Raw genomic sequence first — 19,548 nt, 5'->3', positions numbered from 1 at the left:
TCTATACGATCATGATTGTTGTTATTTCATCCCACAAACGTACAAGTGGGCAAAGATGGCCTCAAATTACTGTTGGACATAAATTAAATTAGTAAGATTAAAGTACATTTTGATTTAGGTGATATCCTACAAAATAACTCAAAAAGCAAGTGTTTGCTGAATACTATTTCATTATCTTAGAATAACAAATATAATTGAGAGACATTAAGTTTTTTTTTTTTTTTTTACTTCATTGAATAGATAATATAATTATAAGACATCCTGATCCACACTCCATACCAGCTGATGGCGGTAAGGCACCAAATCGTTGTTTGCCAACCGCCAATAAGACCCAAAGGAAGAAGAAGAAGAATGATGGCGCCTCCCTGTGGAGAGGAGTGTGTGACAGATCTGGTCCAGCAGCGTTAACACCTGCTGCTCTGTTTCCAAACAAACACTGGATGTCAGGCTCTTCTCTCCTGTGAGCGTGAACACATGAGGCCTGGTGTGGGAGGTGAGTCCATCACAGCCTCAGCTTCTCTCTTCACCTCCTCATCACTGACCCTCTATGGATCTGTTCAGGAACGATGTCTCACTCTGCACAAATTTCAAACACAGTGATTTGATCCGGAGGGTTTTTTTTGGGGGGGGGGGTATTTATCTCTGAAAAGTGTTTTTTTCTGTTTTTGGAATCTTTATTGTTGCTCATTCACACTTGCCTGACAAGGACGTTTCATATTGCAATTCATTGTGTTCGCAGACAGAAATGTTTGTTAATTCAATATGAAAAGTTGCTCTGTGGTTGAAGTTGATTTAACATAAATTAAATAAAACAAAAGTTGAACTGAGGGTCTATTTTTACATTGAAATAATATGCAATCAATATTGTCTTCATTGGCCGATAGCTGGCTTTGCCTCCTTAATAATTTAATTATCCAACCATTTTTGCAGAGGGACACACACATGTGTTTTTTCAAATAAAGCACTATTTCACTTTGATGCAATCAGGTGCTCTGGATTTAGACAATAAAGAAAACTACATTTTACGAAATGAGGAAGTCCACTTCGGAGGGAAACTGCAGAGTCAAGGCCAAAAGCCTCACCTGAAAAACAATCCATCAGCACTCAGCAGCCTGTGGAGAAGGAGCTGAGTTTTACTCTGTTAACTGAGGAGACACAAACTGAGGGAGCAGAATGTTCATGTTCTGTCACTGGTTTCACTCGGGAGTCCAACTTAATGGCAAGTTTTAAGTCCTTGCCATCAAATTTGAGTTGTTTTGACCACAGCACACAAACGCAAAAGCAACACAACGGAAACACAACCACACCGGAAGTGAGTGAAGGATGTCGACCATGAAACGAGCAGTTTCTTACTGTTGTGTTGGGTTTATCGCGGTTGTGTTTTGTTTTGGCTTTTGAATCTGCGTTGTGTTGCAGCTCTTGCATTCGTGTTGTGGCTCTTCTGCCCTTGTGTGAGACGTCTCGGCCTTTGTGCTCTCACACTGATGTTGTACATGTTATAACTTCAGGAGAACTCTCTGACAATGATCGACTGACCCAGTTCTCTGCTGCTGTAAGTCATTTCTTCTGTACAGGCCTCGTTGTGCAGGCGGATCGATCCACCCTCACGTCGTCTGCTCCGCTCTCAGGCCTGCAGTTTGTTGGCACACACAAAGCAGACAATGTGAAGCAATTACTGTGGCCGGTGTGGGCCATGTGAAGCCGGTCAATGTTCATGTCGGCAGGCTGCTCTGAGCTGTAAGTGGCTTTTGTTTTCACAGGACTGTGAAAACACGGCCCTGGTTCATGGGAGTATTGATGGGGTTCAGGGCTGCAGCTCAGTCACACACTGTGGAGCTCACACAGGAGAAAGTAACCTGGCATAGAAGTGATGATAACCACAACGTTCCACAAAATAACTTAATTCAAATGTAACTGTATGAGTGAGCAGTGAAGCGTGTTTGATAAATTGTGATTATTGTGCAGTGTCCATTTGTAAATGACAAACTTCTGACTCGAGATATGATGTCACAACATTCCACAATCCTCCAGATGATGTCACAGTTTGAGTGACACCATCATCCTTTAAAACAGAGGTTCTCCCCTATAAGTTAGAAATTCCTGGGAACCCCGCATATACATCCCTTGGAACAATTTGACATTTCCTGGTTGTTTTTCTCTACACTTCTTAGTTTTGTGAAAGAACACAGAATACCCATATATCCATCACATAATGGAGAACCTGGCTCTCTGCCACGGACCCCCGACCTCCATTTGAGGCTTTATGATATAAGTGCAACACTCCATGACGTCAAATTCCAGCAACACAGTCCCCGAAACAATGTTATAGAACCATCTGGAGTGTTTATATAGATTAATGAGAGTCTGCATTTTCCATTTTCAACACCGCGTAACCACTATTACTCAACAATACACAAAAAAAATACAGGGATTTGTCAAGAAAGTCAAACGACACACAGAAAGAAAAGTCAGGTGCATATTGTCAAAAAAGAAATCAGAGTGTCAATCTGAGGTCTTTGGGGCCCCACATACGCTTGGGCCCCTGAACACTCGCCTACTTTACCTGTTTACTGGTAATGCGTCACATTTAATGAGCTGATGTTTTATATCCACATTCTGGATTAGGATCATATTTACATTATACTTCTGCAATTGAGTAGAAATATCAAATATAGACTTTAGACATTTTCTCTACAGTCAGCCAGTGATGTACAGCATTTGTCCACTAGATGGAGGCAGTGACTAAAGAAAGAAGATCCCTGAATAAACCTTTTATATATTTTACCCAGCTATGAGTGGAACATGTAAACTTGTTTCCCTTAAACTAAAAACCCATGAGTCTTAAAACATTAATATCGATTTACACCAAAAATGGACGTGTTCAAACTGAACCAGAGAATCAGTGTAAAACTGAACAGAGACAGCTTTTCAACCTGAACCATTTCTCTTTCTTATATGTGGCTCAAGGATTAACTGTGTCCATTTCCTTCCTGCAAAAAATCGTATTGAAATTCTACAATTTAAATAATTCATTTCCTGATGAAGTCGCCACCTCTTCCACACATATAAGCTTTGCGTAGATATTATGGTATTTCACTACATGAAAACAACTCATTCAAATATCAAAAGCCAAATTGCCTGTAGTTTACTTAAAGAAAAGAAGACTTCATATTTCGTATGTGAAATCTGTATTTGTAGTACTGTTTCGTGGCCACAACATGGTGCACACAAGTCATGATAAAGAGAAAAGGACTTTAAAGTGCAACAGCCTCAGGCTTTGAGACATCCGTCCCATTTGAATGCATTAGTAGATAATAAACCATGTATTATAAAAGGTCTCAGAGAGTAACACCGTGACTGATTTTAATAAAATGAAAAATAATTTTCTCACTGAAGTTTTTTCCACTTCAAAAAGTGACGTCTGAGTCCTGCTTGTGATGAGAGATTATTTAATCCAGTGCGAGAACAATTTCAACTGTAAAAAAAATAGTGTTTAAATAAAGTTTTTTTACACAAACCAACTATAGCTCCACTCGCAGCAAGGTTTTTGTCCCTGGTGTAAACGAGAGTACAGCATTGCTGAGTGGAGAGTGTGAACGCACATGTGTAAGAAAGTGTTAAAGCAGGACGAGGGCACCGGCTGGGATTTTAAGGGTCTATATTTAAACTCTCTGGTCTCTGGTTTCTGCAGCTGTCGCCAAGTTTAAGTTCAGCACCTTGAGCCTTTCTCAGTCATGCTCTTGGGTCATATGGTTATAAACCTGACAAAGTCGGAGTCAGAGGGAGGGAAGCGTATAGAATCCAGTCTGTGTCCCCTATAAAACATCTTGATGGCATCGGCAGCTCATATCTTTCTTCCTTTCTTAGTTAATGTGAAGTTATTCTTGACCCACCTCAAAGTGTCAGTGAACTAAACATTATCCACTCACACTCTATAAAGCATCACTCTACAACACAATATTACTACATTTCTTCTAAATTACTTTTTAGTCACACAATATAAAGCAGATATCAAGGATTTATATTCTCAAGTTTTGTCTTGATTAGATACAACGATGCATCTTTAATCCGTCTTCCCATATTGCAGAATGAATATATATGTACAGTATAGTCTGAAGATCCTAGCAGGTTTGCTATTTATTTGTCTATTTATTGCTTGTTACAGTATTTATTTATTCGCCGGTATTTTAACTGTATAGAAAACTGCTTGTGTAAGAGAAACCCATGACCTCATGGTAATATAACGTTTACCCCAGTTCTGATTACAATCTGCCTCTGTACAGTAGTATTTACTGTTTTGTTGATAGGGGATGGCTAAAAAGGGAGATAACTTCAAAATGATATATCTTTTAATCTGATAAAGTTTTCCAGCTCCAACCCAAACGCCCAAGAGCTTGATAGAATCCAAAAAGAGATCAGAAGTGATGGTTTGTATTTATAATGAAGAATAACTTAAGTGTAATTTGGTCTGAGGAGCAAGAAGTAAAAACTTTAGATGTGATAACAATAGTTTACGTCCCATAAGTGGCTATAAAAAGTTTATCACTATGAATAAACACAACAGGAATTCAATCGGTTACTGTATGAAACGAGCTGCTTGATGAAGTTTTACTGCTGTTTTTATTGGGACGTTTTAAGTATCACAGTACTGGTTGTACTAAAGCATTTGTATTCTGCAAAAAAGTGTATTTACTGTGGTGAGAAAATTTGCTACAGTTTGTTATGTTATAAGAATTTCTAAAGCGGACATTTGAATTCAAAAATTTTTATGTCATGGATGAAATATTTCCACTTATAATTGTTATTCAGTCTCAAAACGTTTTAAACACTCACATTACTGGATCATTTGGGTGTTATCATGGTTATTCAAAAATATCCTCCTGAGAGTTTTACTTTGAAAGATTAATTTAAGACACATTGATATATGTGCATTAAATAAAGTGAAATAATGATGAATTTTTTTGGGACAGATTTCAGAGACGATAACCGATGTGTCACTTCTCTTCAGGTTTCTCTAACAGTCTGATTGAAGACTCGGGATGATGAGAAGGAATTCTTCTTCTCTGCTTCTTCTCTGATGAGTAAGTGACTTCCAAAGTTTTTTCCAACTGTAACTGTACCGACTGTAGCTTTAATAAAGACTTTACAGTGCACATGATTACAGCTGCCACACTTGATAACTGTGCTTCCCATACGACAAAGATCCTATAATTTAGCACCTCTGCCTTTTACTTTAAACCCAGTAAAACAATCATTCATTACAAAGATAGATAAATAGATAGATGGATGGATTTGTTGTGCGCTGAGGTCCGCTGCCTACTGTGCAGTGGCACTTCTGTGCCTAATAACAGAGCTTAGCTGGCATACCAGAGCCGGTGGCACGTTGGTGTAGCTGCAGCTCAGAGAGAGCCTGGTAATTACCACTGGCCGCTGACACCATGCCACAAATGCACCAGTCAGCAGCGAGAGGACCAGTGGAGCATTTCCCCTCCTCCTCCTCCTCCTCCTCCTCCCTCTGCTGCCAGGATGATCTGATGATCAGCCATGACATACAAGTGGTTAGAGAGAACGAGGGAGAAAAAAAGAGCGGAGAGAGAAAGAAGTTTTGTCTTTTTCTCTGCCCTCATCTCTGACACACTCGACTGGACTGTCAGCACTGCATGAGGAGTCGTAGAGTCTTTCTCTCAGGAGCGGCTCGCTGGAAAACACACTGCAGGGCCGGAATGGGAAGTTTATTTTGCTTGGTGCATGCATATCTGAGGGATGTGGGGCTCCGTGCACAGAGGGCTGCAGGAGTTTTCTGCACAGATGAGTTCATCGCTGCTGAGGCCTCCTCTTCATCCTCCTCTTCCACTGTCTGAAGAAATAGTTTCAGCTCATCCCCACCCTTGATTTTTAATTCCTCTCCCACTGTAATTTCTCGCCTTTTCTTTTCTTCTCCTCCCTCTCTCTCTGTCCCTCTATCATCTGCAGGCTAAAATAGGCCCAGCAGCTTCTTTCTCTGGGCCTTTGTCCCTGCTCAGGGAGACGTTTGGCACACAGAGGATCGTGTTACAACTTTCATTTCCTGAATGTTTTTCTTTTTTTTTTTCTTCCTGCATGGAACCAAGAAGGGTATTTTATCCCTCTCTGCAGTATGAAGATGAAGGGGTGAGGGGGAGTGGGATGGCAGCTCGGATTCGGGCCGCTGTCACTCCAACGTTGGCAAACAAATAAAGTGAAAACTCCTCAGAGCGGCGGGGTCCCGGTGGAGAGAAGCTGTGGTGCGGTTTGGTGCACAGCGGGGGTGTGGATCATGTGTGTGGAGTTAAGATATGTGGGGGGGAGCTGGTTACTTGAGCTATTTGTGAGCCCCGGGATAGGTGAGGTGATGCCTCTCGGGAGTGTGAGGTAGATTTTATTATCCCATATCCCATACCACTTCCTCTTGTTGTGTCTGCCACCCCGGCCCCCTCCCCAAAGAACCCCCTCGAGCCTGGAGCAGTGATGTGTCTGTGTTTAGTCTCATGGAGGTAGAAGCAGGAGAAGGAGCTGCAGAGTGGTGGCAGTCTGCAGGATGATTAAATATTAATTCTACTGTAAACTAGTGACCTTATATGATATTAAACCCAGTCGTTATGGCTCTGGTTATGGCCGCTATTTAAAGGTCCCCTCGAGGCTTAATTACACCCAGCACCTTCCTGTGCTGTAGGTGATAAAAACAAGTGTTGATGATATTTTGAAGGCAGTAAATTTACTTTAATGGATCAATTTGATGCTGTTTTGTATTTTGGGCAACAAGGCCTGTGAAAAGACAAAAAACTAAATCTGCCTCTTAATTACCTCCGTCAAGAGGTTACCTCCATCTGTGTTTGTTTATTTATTTGTTGGTTTATATGTTAGAAGGATTACGTAATGTTTTTCACATCCTTTAACTTTGCAACTTTGGATCATTTTTTTTCAGAGAATAATACACAGATCTTGATTTCCCACAGTTTCCAATGAGAGATACATAATTTAGGTCATGAGACCACTTCCTTTTTTCTTTTTACATTTCTATGACTAGAACTAGATACTTGTGTGTAGGATTGTACGGCCTTGGCAGAGGAATGCTCTCTACCATGTGTGCCATCCTAGCTTAACCTGTGTCCATGGCCCCAAGTTCATGTGTTCCCACTGAAAGATGTAAGTCTTTAAAGACCACTCACAAACAAATATTTCTCTAAAGGTTGAGTCACATCCTGAAACAGTTAGTTTTAAACAAAAATCTAACTCAAACAGAAGTAGAGGCATTGTTGGGCAATTTTATTATTAACCACTGTAGTATGGTATTGACAGGACAGTGTAGGCTATGTGGGGGTGACTCAAAAGAAGCTACAGTTTGTATTAATGCATCAAAAGGATGGAACATGTCTCCCAATGCAGTGATGTGGCTTCGCTGAGGAGTTTTTAATAGTTTTTGAAAACAATGGTGCTCTGTGGAACAGTGGAATAAGATGTTAAGCTTTAGATACACTGTCAATACTTGTTAGTGTGAGAGATTTGCTGTTGGGATTCATGGGATTTGTGGGATTTTTGTCGACAATAAGAAGAATACAGAACATCTCCAGTCTCATCCTTTTGAGTTCGTCGTATACGGACTAACTTCAGTCCGACATTCCGCTGAGCTTCAGCAAACTAAGGGTTACGCAGACATTTACAGTCGGTTCTGCCAGTCATCCAAGGAAAGAGTAGTTTGGTTTTATTTTGTTTGGCTGCTTTTTTTGCTGTCTGGTTTTTCAGTTTTTTTCCAGTTTGAAATTGATCCTTTAACCGTTTTAAATTGGCAAAGATACGATTACAACTATAAAAACAGTTACAGAACACCGCTGTACTGTGTTCAGTTTTAATTTTCCCACACACTTTGCAGTAAAATCACACTATTGTACAACAGCATTTTCTTGAAGGGGAATTTAAGAGAGTTTTGATTTTTAATTTAGCTGGAATAGATTTTTACACCAGTGCTTCTATTTCCACTGATTTCAGTCTTTTCCAGTGATTTTCAGTCTGATTTCTGTCACTGCCGCCTGCTTTAATGTATCTTCCTATTATTGTAGTGTTTTTTAAGTCCTTCGTAAAGCACAGATGCATCCTGTCACTCGTGTGGTGACATATTGACCCTGAATGAAGCGTAGACAACATACGGATCTGTTTTAATTTGGCTTCAAAGAGCTGAAACTTAACATTTCCAAAAAATCAGTTAAATCCTCCCAGAAGTAAATTCTCAAAAAAACAACCCCAGACTGTGAAGTCACTTTCCTGATCAAAAACACGAGACTAATGCCACTATCACCTTTCCCTCCCAGCTCCAAAAATATAGATATCTGATTCTCGGCAACCAGAGCTGGCTTTTGACTCAGGAAGAGTTTTGTTATATGAGCCTGTGCCTTCTGGCCACATTTCTTTTATACAAGTCTTCTTTTGTAGACACACACACACACTCACACACACACGTCTTATCTTGTCCTCTGTCTCCTCCTCTTGTAATGCATTACAATCTTTTCCTCCCCTTTCGCCAGGTAATGTATATGATGCTGTCCTTTATTTGACACAGAACAGGCTATTTAACACCCTAATAGTTGGGGTTTTTCTGCAGTGTCTCCTCCTCCTCGTGTTTGAACCCTGGGTCAGACATCACTCATCCCACTGGAAGAAAGACACAAATATTTCTCTCAGCTCCGTCACATATGAGCTTCCTGAACGGCTTCCTACATTTGGGAGGGGGAGGTATCTTTAACACGCAGCCGCTCCTGCATCAGTGTAATGATCTCTTTTTTAAACATGGAAATATAGCAGACGTCATTCAGGATATGTTATGTGAGTTTTATTTTCTCAGATACACACACACATACACACGCACACAGACAGAGAGGCACACACACGCACACAGACACACGCACACAGACACAAAGAGATATGAACAAAGAGTGTACACATGTACATGAACAGACATAGGCCTACACAGAGACACACACAGAGATACACGCAGACACACACGTACATGCAGACATACACACACACACACACACAGATACACACTTACACACATATGTACATGGGGACATACAGGCACACACAGATACACACACAAACGCGCACACACACATACATACGCACAGTAACATACACACACAGATGCACACACACTGACATACAGAGACACATGGAGACGCACACAGTCACATACACACACAAAGTACACACACACACACACACACACACACACACACACACACACACACACACACACACACACACACACACACACGGCCTGCATCTGCCTCTGGGTATGACCAGGCAGGAACATTGTCAGATCCATGCATCATTGGTAAGAAAATCTCTCAGCCCCGGCCGCCCACACCCCCACCCCCACCCTTCTGAGGCAGACCTGAAAAGATCCTTTTGTCCCTCATCACCCGCCTGCCCCCCCACCCCACCACCCACACACACACCTACCCCCCCCCCCCTCTCATACAGCTTTGTGGTTATGGATACCTGGGCCTGTGTCACACCCGGCTCCTCATGTGCATGTAAAGCTAGCTGCGGGCACCAGACCGAGGACAGACGCTGAGACCACGCAGCTCAACCTTAAAGTTCCTCAGCTTTGGATTTTGTCCTCACACAGGACTGAGAAAAAAACATGAACTCATGTAGCTCACGCGGCTCACGCTCAGGCTCATGCAGGCTACTCTCCGTGTTTATTTGCTCACGTCAGGGCCCTTCCTGCTGTTGATTTAGAGCCACTGCCACTTACACCTATGGCAAATGAAATGGCCTTTTGATGACTCGGACTCTGTTTGCCATCAGCAGCTGTTGCTCCTGGCAACGGCCTGCTTTCGGCTGACGTTACCTCCAGCTTTTGTCCTCTACGGGTCCACAGGCAGGCGCATCCACTTGCACTTGTTGCATGGCTGATGAGAGGAGGACACACTGTACTGCGCGGCTGATGCAGCAGATAGATTTATGAACGCAGACGCTGTCCCTGTGGATTCGGAAGAGAGGGATCGGAGCGTGATTAAAAGCACTGTCAAAGTTTCCGTGTTGGATTGATTTTAGTCTCTAGCACATCCTGAAGGTGACTCAGAGCCGGTGTAATCTCCGCTGCGTCTGTACCCTTCTGGACATGTTGTCGTTAGATTAACAGGAATGAGGAGTCACTTTGGTGGCTTTGTGATCACCTGTTTGTTAATTTGTGAATATTTAGCCACACCGTGGGCCAAGAGAGCACGGCACCTGCTGTGGTCGGAATCAAACAACGTCCAAACAAACCTCCGTGCTCCCTGCCGACCTCTGCTGAATGTCACACTGACCAATGCAGTGGCGTCGTTTTTAGTTGTTGTGCTCTTATACATGTAGATAATCATGTAAAATCCTACCACTGATCTATCTCTGTATTTGCAGTAGATCAAAATTTCCTGTGCTTCACCAGGTCACAAGGAAAAATTCTCTTTTGCAAAAACATCCTTTGATATTTTAAATGCCAAGCGTTAAACAAACAAATGGTCATACAATTTAAAGTGGGACTTGCAGGGAAATGTCTTAAATTTCGATGTCAAAAATATATGTAAATTATTCTCTGCAATGTTCATTTTACTTTTATGCCAGAAATCGTTATATAATTATGCATATATCAATGCTAACATTTTGCAATTAAGTTCTTCACATTCCTGCTTGAAATGAATATTATTTTATAGGATAAACATGTGTTTGGGGTACAGAGTACATACAGTTATTAGGTATATCTATTTCTCAAGTGTCGTAAGTGAAAATGCGATGGGAACCTATATGAACAAGATTTTCTGCTTAAATTAGAAATTATTTGTTTTATTCCCCACAAGAGAAGGTTGTGTATTTGTGTTTTGCGTTCCCCTCATAGTTTGAAGTGATGACGCTCGGACATTAAAATGTGTGTATGACACATATTGTAAGTCATTGCAAACTTTGACTAAAGATTTGATTAAATTTAGTTTGCTCGTGTTTGCAGGCCACAGATCTGATGAAGCAAATTAGCTGATGATATTATTATATTCTTAAGTAAAACTCTAAGTTTTTTCCAGCCTTAACTTTGACTTTTAACTTTTGACCATGGGATTTCAGCCACATTATCGGAGGCTGTTAATATACATTTTTGGTATATTGCACAAAACAGTTACAGTTATTTCACAGATTAAATCTAAACAAAACATGTGATCGGCTGATAAAAAAGAATCAATTATCTTAGATTAAATGACCCAGTAGTAAATTAAGTGCGAAAATATATTAGTTTTAGTTTTTTCAGCGACAACATTACAGGCCTGAATGCATACGTCACAATTACCCACCAACAATAATAAAACACTAACAGGAGCTTTTCTGCAGTAACCTATTACTGTCTATAATCTCTGCGAATAGGTTGTACTTAAATTTAAGTAAAATTCTGAATGCACCATTTTTACATTTACATGGTGGGGCATTTTTTTCTTTGAGTGAATGATATTAATACACATCCCAAAACTGATTTTCACATATTAGATGGAAAAGGTCAAAGCAAGACGCACCAGCCAAACCCCTGCTGACTGAAGGTCTGCTGAGGACATCCACACAGACACATCACTCAAACACAACCATATGGAGAGCTGCAGTATAGATGTGGAGCACAGCCCCTGGTGTTTTCAGACCTGAGGGGCTGAGCTAGAAAGAGTATATGAGACAGGGGGGTGAAAGAGAGAGAGAGAGAGGGAGAGAGAGAGAGAGAGGGAGGCCTCTGGGATGCAGAATATACCTCAAGGTCCCTCCACTGAGGCCGGGGCCGCTGCAGCCCCTGCAGCCCTGCAATCTTCGCAATCAGGCAGTAATGCTGGCAGCAACTGTTTCAGATTATGCTCAGGAAATCCTCGGTGCTCTCCGCTCAAAACAATTTACCCTGACATGAGCCCAAAGAGCAGGGGGTGGTGGTGGGTGAGCAGGAGAGAGGACCAGGGGAGCTGTCCTCACCACAGTCCTGCTCTCTGGACACAACAGTCTTATCAATAAATACATCCATCAATGTCCATCAGGTTGCATTAAAGCTAATTTGTACTATTTTGTTTTAATTATTTGTAGAAGTAGTATGTGTTTATGTTGTTGTTTATCAAGAGAATGATCCAGATCAGATTGTCTATTATAGATATATAAATATGTATTAATCCGAATTTATTTAAGATATCAAAACCTCTACATGGTTATTTTTCTTTTTTGTTTTGTTTAGTTTTTTTTGTTTGACATCATTAGTCAGTGATTTTGTTACTTTTTTGGTATTATTATTATTATTATTGTTATTATTATTGTTATCATTATTATTATTGTTTCCATTAGGGGATGTTTGTCCATTATTTGTTCAGAAGCTTAGAGCTGCTGCTGCTGCTGCTGGATGTGGAGTGGTGGCTCTTTCCCATGGCCCGGAACCGACAGAACAAACTCTCGGGGAGAGCAAAGAAAACACGGCAACAAAAAAAAGTCAATGATCCGCAGCAGTGGAACTAAAAAATGACGAAAAAGGTGAAAAAGACTTTCTTTCTCTTCAAGCCAAACACATATTATTATTATTATTATGATGGAGGAGAGGGAGCTGGTTCCTGTGTACACAGACAGACTCCTGACAGACAGACAGCTGCTGATGTTGACTCACACTGGTATAATTACATTTCCCTTTGTGACTCTGCTTTTGAATGATATGTTCAGATTCTGAATGAACCAGTGTTATTGTGGAAAAGCTGAAGAAGTGGCGGAGCAGGCTTTAATCTCCACAACGTGACGTCTCTGGATATTTTATAATAAGAGATACACATCCCAGGATAATGTGGATTTCAAGGCTTGTTTGGAAAATCCTTCATATAATTTGTTGTTGTTTTTTTTACAAGACGCAGATAAAAATAACTAAATAGGAAAACAAATTCATAATATCAACATGATAATTTCCTTTAATTCACTATCAATTCGTGGCTGGATTCATTTCGTTTTTCGCGTGTTTCAAGGCCGTGATCTATTTTGTTTCTTTCCTCCAAATACAGAAACAACACAGAGCCATAATGCGTTACTTTAGTTTTATTGGAAACTAATGACCATGACTCTAATGAAAACGTTACCTCTTTAGTTTCCATCGCAGGAGCTTTTCCCATAACTCTTCTCTTATCTTAACAAAATATCATAAATAAAGCACAGGGGCAGTCAGTCCACTTAAGTGTTTGAGTTTCACAGAGGTCCTGGTGGCGTTGGTGTGTCGATCATGTGCAGGAGGAGGAGAACACCCCCTCCTCACAGCTGGGGCCATAACACAGGTATAAGCGCATAAAGGGATAATTTTTTTGTTCTATCACCAAATTTAACGACAGACAAGTCAGTCTATATTATAAGGTAGAGGCTACTATAGTGTTATTTCATACATGTACTCAATCTCATACACTTCTCAGTCTTTTTTTGTTGTTGTAAAATAAAATAATCTGGCAGCCTCTCTCTAAGAGCCCAAATCCACAAGGCTGGAGGTTAGAGGTCCCAACAAGGAGTCCTGCAGCTGGTGCGGGTGTCCGTGCATGCCGTGCACCGGCTGTGGGGCCCCCAGGCCGGACATGGGGTAAGCAGAGGCCCCCGGGTGGCTCATGTTACCCTGGAGCAAAAGCGCTGAGTTCTGGTCGGGGCTCTGGGGCGGAGAAAACTCGTCCTCCGAGCTGGACATGAGAGACTTTCCTCCGTCCAGCGGGGACAGCTGGTTCTGTTTGTTGCCGCCTGCGTTGCTGTTTTCGCTGTTCTCCCTGAAAACGATAACCAGGAGAGAGGAAATGTTATAAAACAGGCCGAGAGGATGGGGTCGTGTGTTAGAAACATTTTGAAGGTTTGAAAAAAATAATGAGAAAGCAGCCATGGTTGGTTTATTATAACACTCCAAATAACAGGCCTGGGCCTTGCAGATAATAAACATGGATTTTTAGCTTTTCATTTTATTTAAATTACACGTTATATTTCATATTTAGGGTGTTGTTGTCTATTTTCATCTATATTAGATTATTTGACCGATGTAAACAAATAGTTTTATGGTTGTTATTATTGTAGGTTATCCCGGTTTAACCTTTAACATGTATGTCAAAATATCCCCAGAAATGTGGCCACATAGTTTTCTGTGTTTTATCCATCGTTACTAAATAGGACACCTCCTTTTTCCTTTTTATTTTATTATTTTATTATTTTATTATTATTTTAAATCTCTCTCGATTCAGGTTGAGACTAGATGTTTGGGCAGAAATCACAATTTGATTTGTCCACTGTTGTTTGTTTACCAAACCAGGACTGAACTGATTTGGACTTAAACATATAAAAATAAAAGCCATTCTATGATATTAAATTAAAATACTATTCTATTCTATGTATCGATCTATATCTATCTACAGTATACTATAATTCTGTGCCTTTTATCCCTGTGTTGACACTTCTCTCTAAAGTCAGAGCTCTGTGAGTCTGATCCACTTTTTATTCTCTCTTTATTCGGAGCCACATTCCTGTTAAACCGTCTCAGACCTGAAGAATAATTCCGAGTTGAAAAGATGTTGTTATTAAAGTGTTTTTATCGCGGATGGAAGCAGCAGCGAGGCGGCGCCAGTCACACGTACCTCTCCTTCGCCTCTGCGGCTCTGTCCCGCTGCCGTCTGTTTTTGAACCAGTTGCTGACCTGCGTCGTGGTCAGTCCCGTGGCCTCGGCCAGCTCCCTCTTTTCCCGCGGGGACGGGTACGGGTTGTGCGTGTACCACTCCCTCAGCACCCCCCGGCTCTTCTCCTTGAAGCAGTAGCTCGTCTCCTCGCCGTCCCATATCGTGCGGGGCAGCGGGAATTTCCTGCGCACCCGGTACTTCCCGACGGCTCCGAGCGGCCGGCCGCGCAGCTTCTCCGCCTCCACGTAGTGCGCCTTCAGCCACAGCTGCTGCAGCTTCGGGTGGTTGTGCGGGGAGAACTGGTGGCTCTCCAGGATCTTGTAGAGCTCCCTGAAGTTCCCCCGGTGGAAGGCCACCACCGCCTTGGCTTTGAGGACGCTCTCGTTCTTGTGGAGGTGATCGCAGGCGGGCAGGGACCACAGGAAGCGGCCGAGCCTCTCCAGGTTTCCTCCCTGCTGCAGCACCTCGCAGACGCACGCCACTTGCTCCTGCGTAAAGCCGAAGGACGGTAATATAGACATGATGCCCGCGTTCTCTCCTCCGCCCAAAACGTCCGTATCCAAAACGAAAGCTGTCCTTTAGTTATTTATTTCGGGGCTGTTTTTTTTTAACGTGTCAGTAGTTTGTTGTCGCGATGCAATCCAAGCGCAATCCTTCCGCGCAGCACACAGGCCCTATCCACTCCAGCCCCTGATGCGCGCAGCAGATTGGGATGTTGATTGTTGGGACAATTTGTTCCTGCTGGAGATATGTCAGGCTTAAAGGGAGCCTGTGCGTTTCGGTGATTGGCTCTCCCTCTGCCCTGCACCCTGTACAGCCGAGCAGCACTGAGTTTGCAGCTCCGTTTCCTCCCCAGAGGCAGTGCGTCAGGGGCTGAAATAGGAGCGCTTCCACCTCCCGCCCCCACAGCCCCTCTCTCCCGCTCCAGCTGAGGGAGCAGAGAGCAGCACCTAAACACTAATCACTTATTACAGACCTCTTTAAAAAAGCCTTATTAACATGTTCGGAATATACATCTCCTTTTAATGTATACACGCTTCCCCATGTGGGGCCAACCGCACACACTGCAGCTCCGTGCGTTATCAGTAATCACAGTCAGTGGAGGGTAAAGCCACAAAAACACAAGTGGAGGAAAGTTAATCCACTTTAGAGGCTCAAACTTCATCAGGACCAACGCTTAAAGAAGCAACAACAAACTAAGAACAACACAGGATGATTTTAAAACAAAACAACTTTGTGGATTTGTATTTATCTCTGTGTGTTTTGCCATTTTTGCACCAGTGCAGCTGATTGTGGTTGACGCCCACCCCCTTAATTACATTCAGATTGAACATTGTGTTGTTATCCCCTCCTTTCATAGTCTATTAATTACCGGAGCCGTTTATTTTACGAGGTGATATAATTTAATAAGTGAAGCTAAGATGAGTTGGGTCCGCGCCTGTGCCATTACTACACGTCTTTTATACGAGGGACCTGCAGTACCTGCCAAATGTGTTATGGCCCATAGACCACCGGTAGGAAATCAGCCACTTAAGGGTGTGTGTGTGTCTGTGTGTGAGAAAAGGGGAGTGTGTGTGTGAGTGTGTGTGTATGTGTGTATGTGGGGGTTACTAAAATACCACATGGTTTAAGCTTGATAGACAATTTGACAAACATCAGGATTTTTTAAATTCATAATAAACCGTGTAAATCCAGGAGATTTTACACTTTTACACATTTACTCTTCCCTTTTCTTTATTCCTGCAGATTCACATGGCTGAAATTTAATATCCCATATAACAGCCCCCCTATCTCCTCGTTTTTGCTGTTTCTTGTGTGTGTGTGTGTGTGTGTGTGTGTGTGTGTGTGTGTGTGTGTGTGTGTGTGTGTGTGTGTGTGTGTGTGTGTGTGTGTGTGTGTGTGTGTGTGTGTGTGTGTGTGTGTGTGTTTTAAAGAGCTCCTCATTGCAGCCTGTAGCCTAACATCTATATTTCAGGGATTAGACGGGCACCGCTGTGGCTCCAGTGTTTTCTGTGGAGTGAAACACTAAACCAATCCATTAGTAAATGAGTTCTCTGCCACACTGGCTCTCGGTGGTGCAGTTGTTGGTTTTCAACCATATAGATCACGTTTCTTTATCTTGATGCAAAAACGCAGCTCGTCAAGATGTCACAGAGCAAGAGTGGGACCAGAAAAATCATGTGTAGACAAATTCACACAATACGTTTTGGCATATATATATTTTCTCCCTGTTAAGATGAAATAATTAAAACCTTTTATTATGGGAAAAACCCAGAAGTAAAAAATAAACCCCAAACAAAACAGAAAACAGCTCAACTCTGGAATATTAGATTATTAGATAATCATAATTTAACCCACATGTGAATTTTATGGACAAATAACTCGGAGGTGGTGTTGTCAAAAACAGAAAAATCTCAGTATTAGGGAGTGAAGATAAATGTTTATGAGATCGTGAAAATGTGATCATTTTAATGCAGAAAAAAATCATGTGATGAAGAGGTTTAATTATAGATAATATCAATATTTCAGAGTTGAAATTGTTCGTTGTAAAAACAGGAAAATAAGACCGTGCGTTCTCTATCTGTATTCACATGAATATTTAGGCTTTTATCAGATATTAGACTGGACCTGAACAGCTGATTTCTCTATGAATGGTTTTCTTCTTTATGGCCCAGAGCGGAATTTAAACTTTGGACGTGTTTTTCACATACTGACACGTCTGAAGTTTTTTCCCATGAGCTGCAGTTTTTTTTTTTTTTACTTCATCCAAACAGTTTTACACCCTGTAAGAGCTCCAACTTTAAAATGTTGCATACATTTTTGAACAGTTGCAATAACCTTTATAACATTTTTCAATCTTGGCTCCCTCTCCTTGTTTTCTTTACGCGTGCACATTGCAAAACGCCTGAAACATTGGCCCCTGGTGCAGGTTTTGAGTTGTATATTCTCATGCTCGGTGGACACAGGCTCTCGGGCCAGTGTAGCTCGGTGTGTGTAGCTGCTCTCTGGCTGTGTAAAACCTCAGTGCCTCAGTAAATGAGCTGTCTGATGAGCGGCTCTCGGGTTTCTCTAATATCTCTACCACATTGCGCCGCGCCTCCTCCTTTAACCCGAGCAGCCCGGGGGGCGACAGATTATTTCAAGATGTGGACTCTCCTCCTCCTCCTCCACCGCGGTCAGCGCTGCACGGCCTCCTCGTATATATACACCCCGACAAGTAATGCAATACATAGGTAGAGCTATCACTCGTTACAGCCTCTCTTTTTCCTCCTCCTCCTCCTCTTCATCCAAAACCTGGCTCCTGGCGTCACCCTCAGAAACCACAGCCGCTCCCCTCCTGTAGGTGCAGGGCTGCTAAATATGCTGCCTGTTCCGGGTTCTAGTCAAACATTTTCTGCATAAATCTCACATGAGTCAGAATGATTTCACTACCCAAAAAAAAAAAACCGTCAGCCCATTTCTCGTGAGACTGGTTTAAAGTGAGGCGAAGGCCCGTGCGTAATGGAGGAGCGTGGGCCTGCGTGCGCTTATTGAATTGTTCCACTTCTACAAAGCTATAAAAACAACTCCTTTAATCACCACACTGACAGTAGCAGTGTCACCACATTACTTTTAAATTGTGACACTCAAAAAAAACATTAAAATAAACAGGGGGAGAGAGTGCGAGGAAAGAAAAAGTGATCACGTCAAAACACCAGAGGACACTTCATAAAAATGTCATCATCAGAAACGCTCTGTTTCCCATTGCAGGGTTTTCTTTTTTTGAAAGTATGGAGGAAAATTGAAACGATCCACTGGCTCAGTGAGCAGATGGTTTTCTCTGTGTCTAAATCCAAAAGTGCTGTTTCAGCTGTATCGACTGGAACGAAGCCGATAGTGTTTAAATCAAGTGAGAAATGTCCGATTTAGTCTCCAGGCGGAGCGCTTTTGTTTTTTCAGTGGCACCTCACTGAAAAATATATAAAAAGAACAATGAATTCATATGTAAAACAATAGTGAAATTTGTATGCATCAATTGTAAGGATATTCTAATTCAAAACATTTCGTTATTTTCGTTTACAGCTATAAAACAATGTAAATTACTGCAATTGGCTTTTTAAAATTCATATTCGACCACTTGTACAATAATCCAGAAATTAATTACTCTAATAAATAGCTTTTGGTCACTTCAAGATGTCCTGAATGTGTCTTTAATTAAGAGCTGAAGTGTTTAATTTGGTGAAGTGAAAGGCAGCGTGAGGGGGGAAAAAGCTGCTCCTTCCCTCAAAACAAAACACAACTGTTGACATGAGTGAGTTAAATGAAATTGGAGCTGCAATTATCAGCTTAACAGAGTTTCCTGTCATGTTGGAAAATTAGACCTGGTACAAGTGCACTGGGGTTACCCCTCCACCCACCCTCCATCCACCCACTCCCCCAATACAATCATTACGCATTTCCTCTGAGGACCACCGGCTCTTTTACAGTCAGGCCCCCAGGCGGCCTCATGGACCCCCTTTTTTCTAGGGGAAGTTGTTGTTGTTGTTTGTGTTATTGCGATTATTTAGCTGCAGGGCAGGAGCGAGTAAACAAACCAGGAGCAGGCAGACAAACACGTAAACAAACAAAAGGAGCGATTTAAAACGTGATGCGCAGCAGCTGCACCATGTGTGTGTGTGCCGGCAGGGAGGGGGCGCCATCGCAGTGCGATCATGCACGTCCAAAATGTAACCACTACAGGGATGGGGTCCGTTTGTTATTTGTGTTTTTGCAAATGAAGTTTTTAGCAGCCGTGAAATCGAGGAGCAGGTGTGTGTGTGTGTGTGTGTGTGTGTGTGTGTGTGTGTGTGTGTGTGTGTGTGTGTGTGTCCATCCATGAGCTTCATCACTGGTC

At 42.0% G+C, this 19,548-nt stretch overlaps 1 protein-coding gene and 1 long non-coding RNA gene across 2 annotated transcripts; one reads left to right on the top strand and one right to left on the bottom strand.

Moving 5' to 3' along the window:
* Positions 1 to 362: 362 nt before the first annotated feature.
* Positions 363 to 12,803, top strand: LOC117756377. The gene is made up of 3 exons (XR_004612795.1): positions 363 to 493; positions 5,009 to 5,081; positions 12,378 to 12,803. It is a non-coding gene; the product is annotated as an uncharacterized LOC117756377 (long non-coding RNA).
* Positions 12,804 to 13,064: 261 nt separating this feature from the next.
* Positions 13,065 to 15,543, bottom strand: LOC117756376 (homeobox protein six1b). The gene is made up of 2 exons (XM_034576849.1): positions 14,637 to 15,543; positions 13,065 to 13,784 (listed from the first exon to the last, which is right to left on the bottom strand). Exons 1-2 carry the CDS (start codon positions 15,194 to 15,196, stop codon positions 13,490 to 13,492), a joined length of 855 nt encoding a protein of 284 aa, XP_034432740.1. The 5' UTR covers positions 15,197 to 15,543; the 3' UTR covers positions 13,065 to 13,489.
* Positions 15,544 to 19,548: the final 4,005 nt, after the last annotated feature.

This window comes from Hippoglossus hippoglossus, chromosome 22 (assembly GCF_009819705.1).
Source record: "Hippoglossus hippoglossus isolate fHipHip1 chromosome 22, fHipHip1.pri, whole genome shotgun sequence".
In the NCBI taxonomy this organism is placed as follows: domain Eukaryota; kingdom Metazoa; phylum Chordata; class Actinopteri; order Pleuronectiformes; family Pleuronectidae; genus Hippoglossus; species Hippoglossus hippoglossus.
This window is presented reverse-complemented; position numbering and strand designations above follow the sequence as displayed.

Coding starts and splice junctions, on each gene's coding strand:
- LOC117756376 (XM_034576849.1), bottom strand. CDS start 15,196: ATGTCTATATTACCGTCCTTCGGCTTTACGCAGGAGCAAGTGGCGTGC. Junction 13,785..14,636: donor GCCGCAGAGGCGAAGGAGAG/GTACGTGTGACT, acceptor TATCGTTTTCAG/GGAGAACAGCGAAAACAGCA.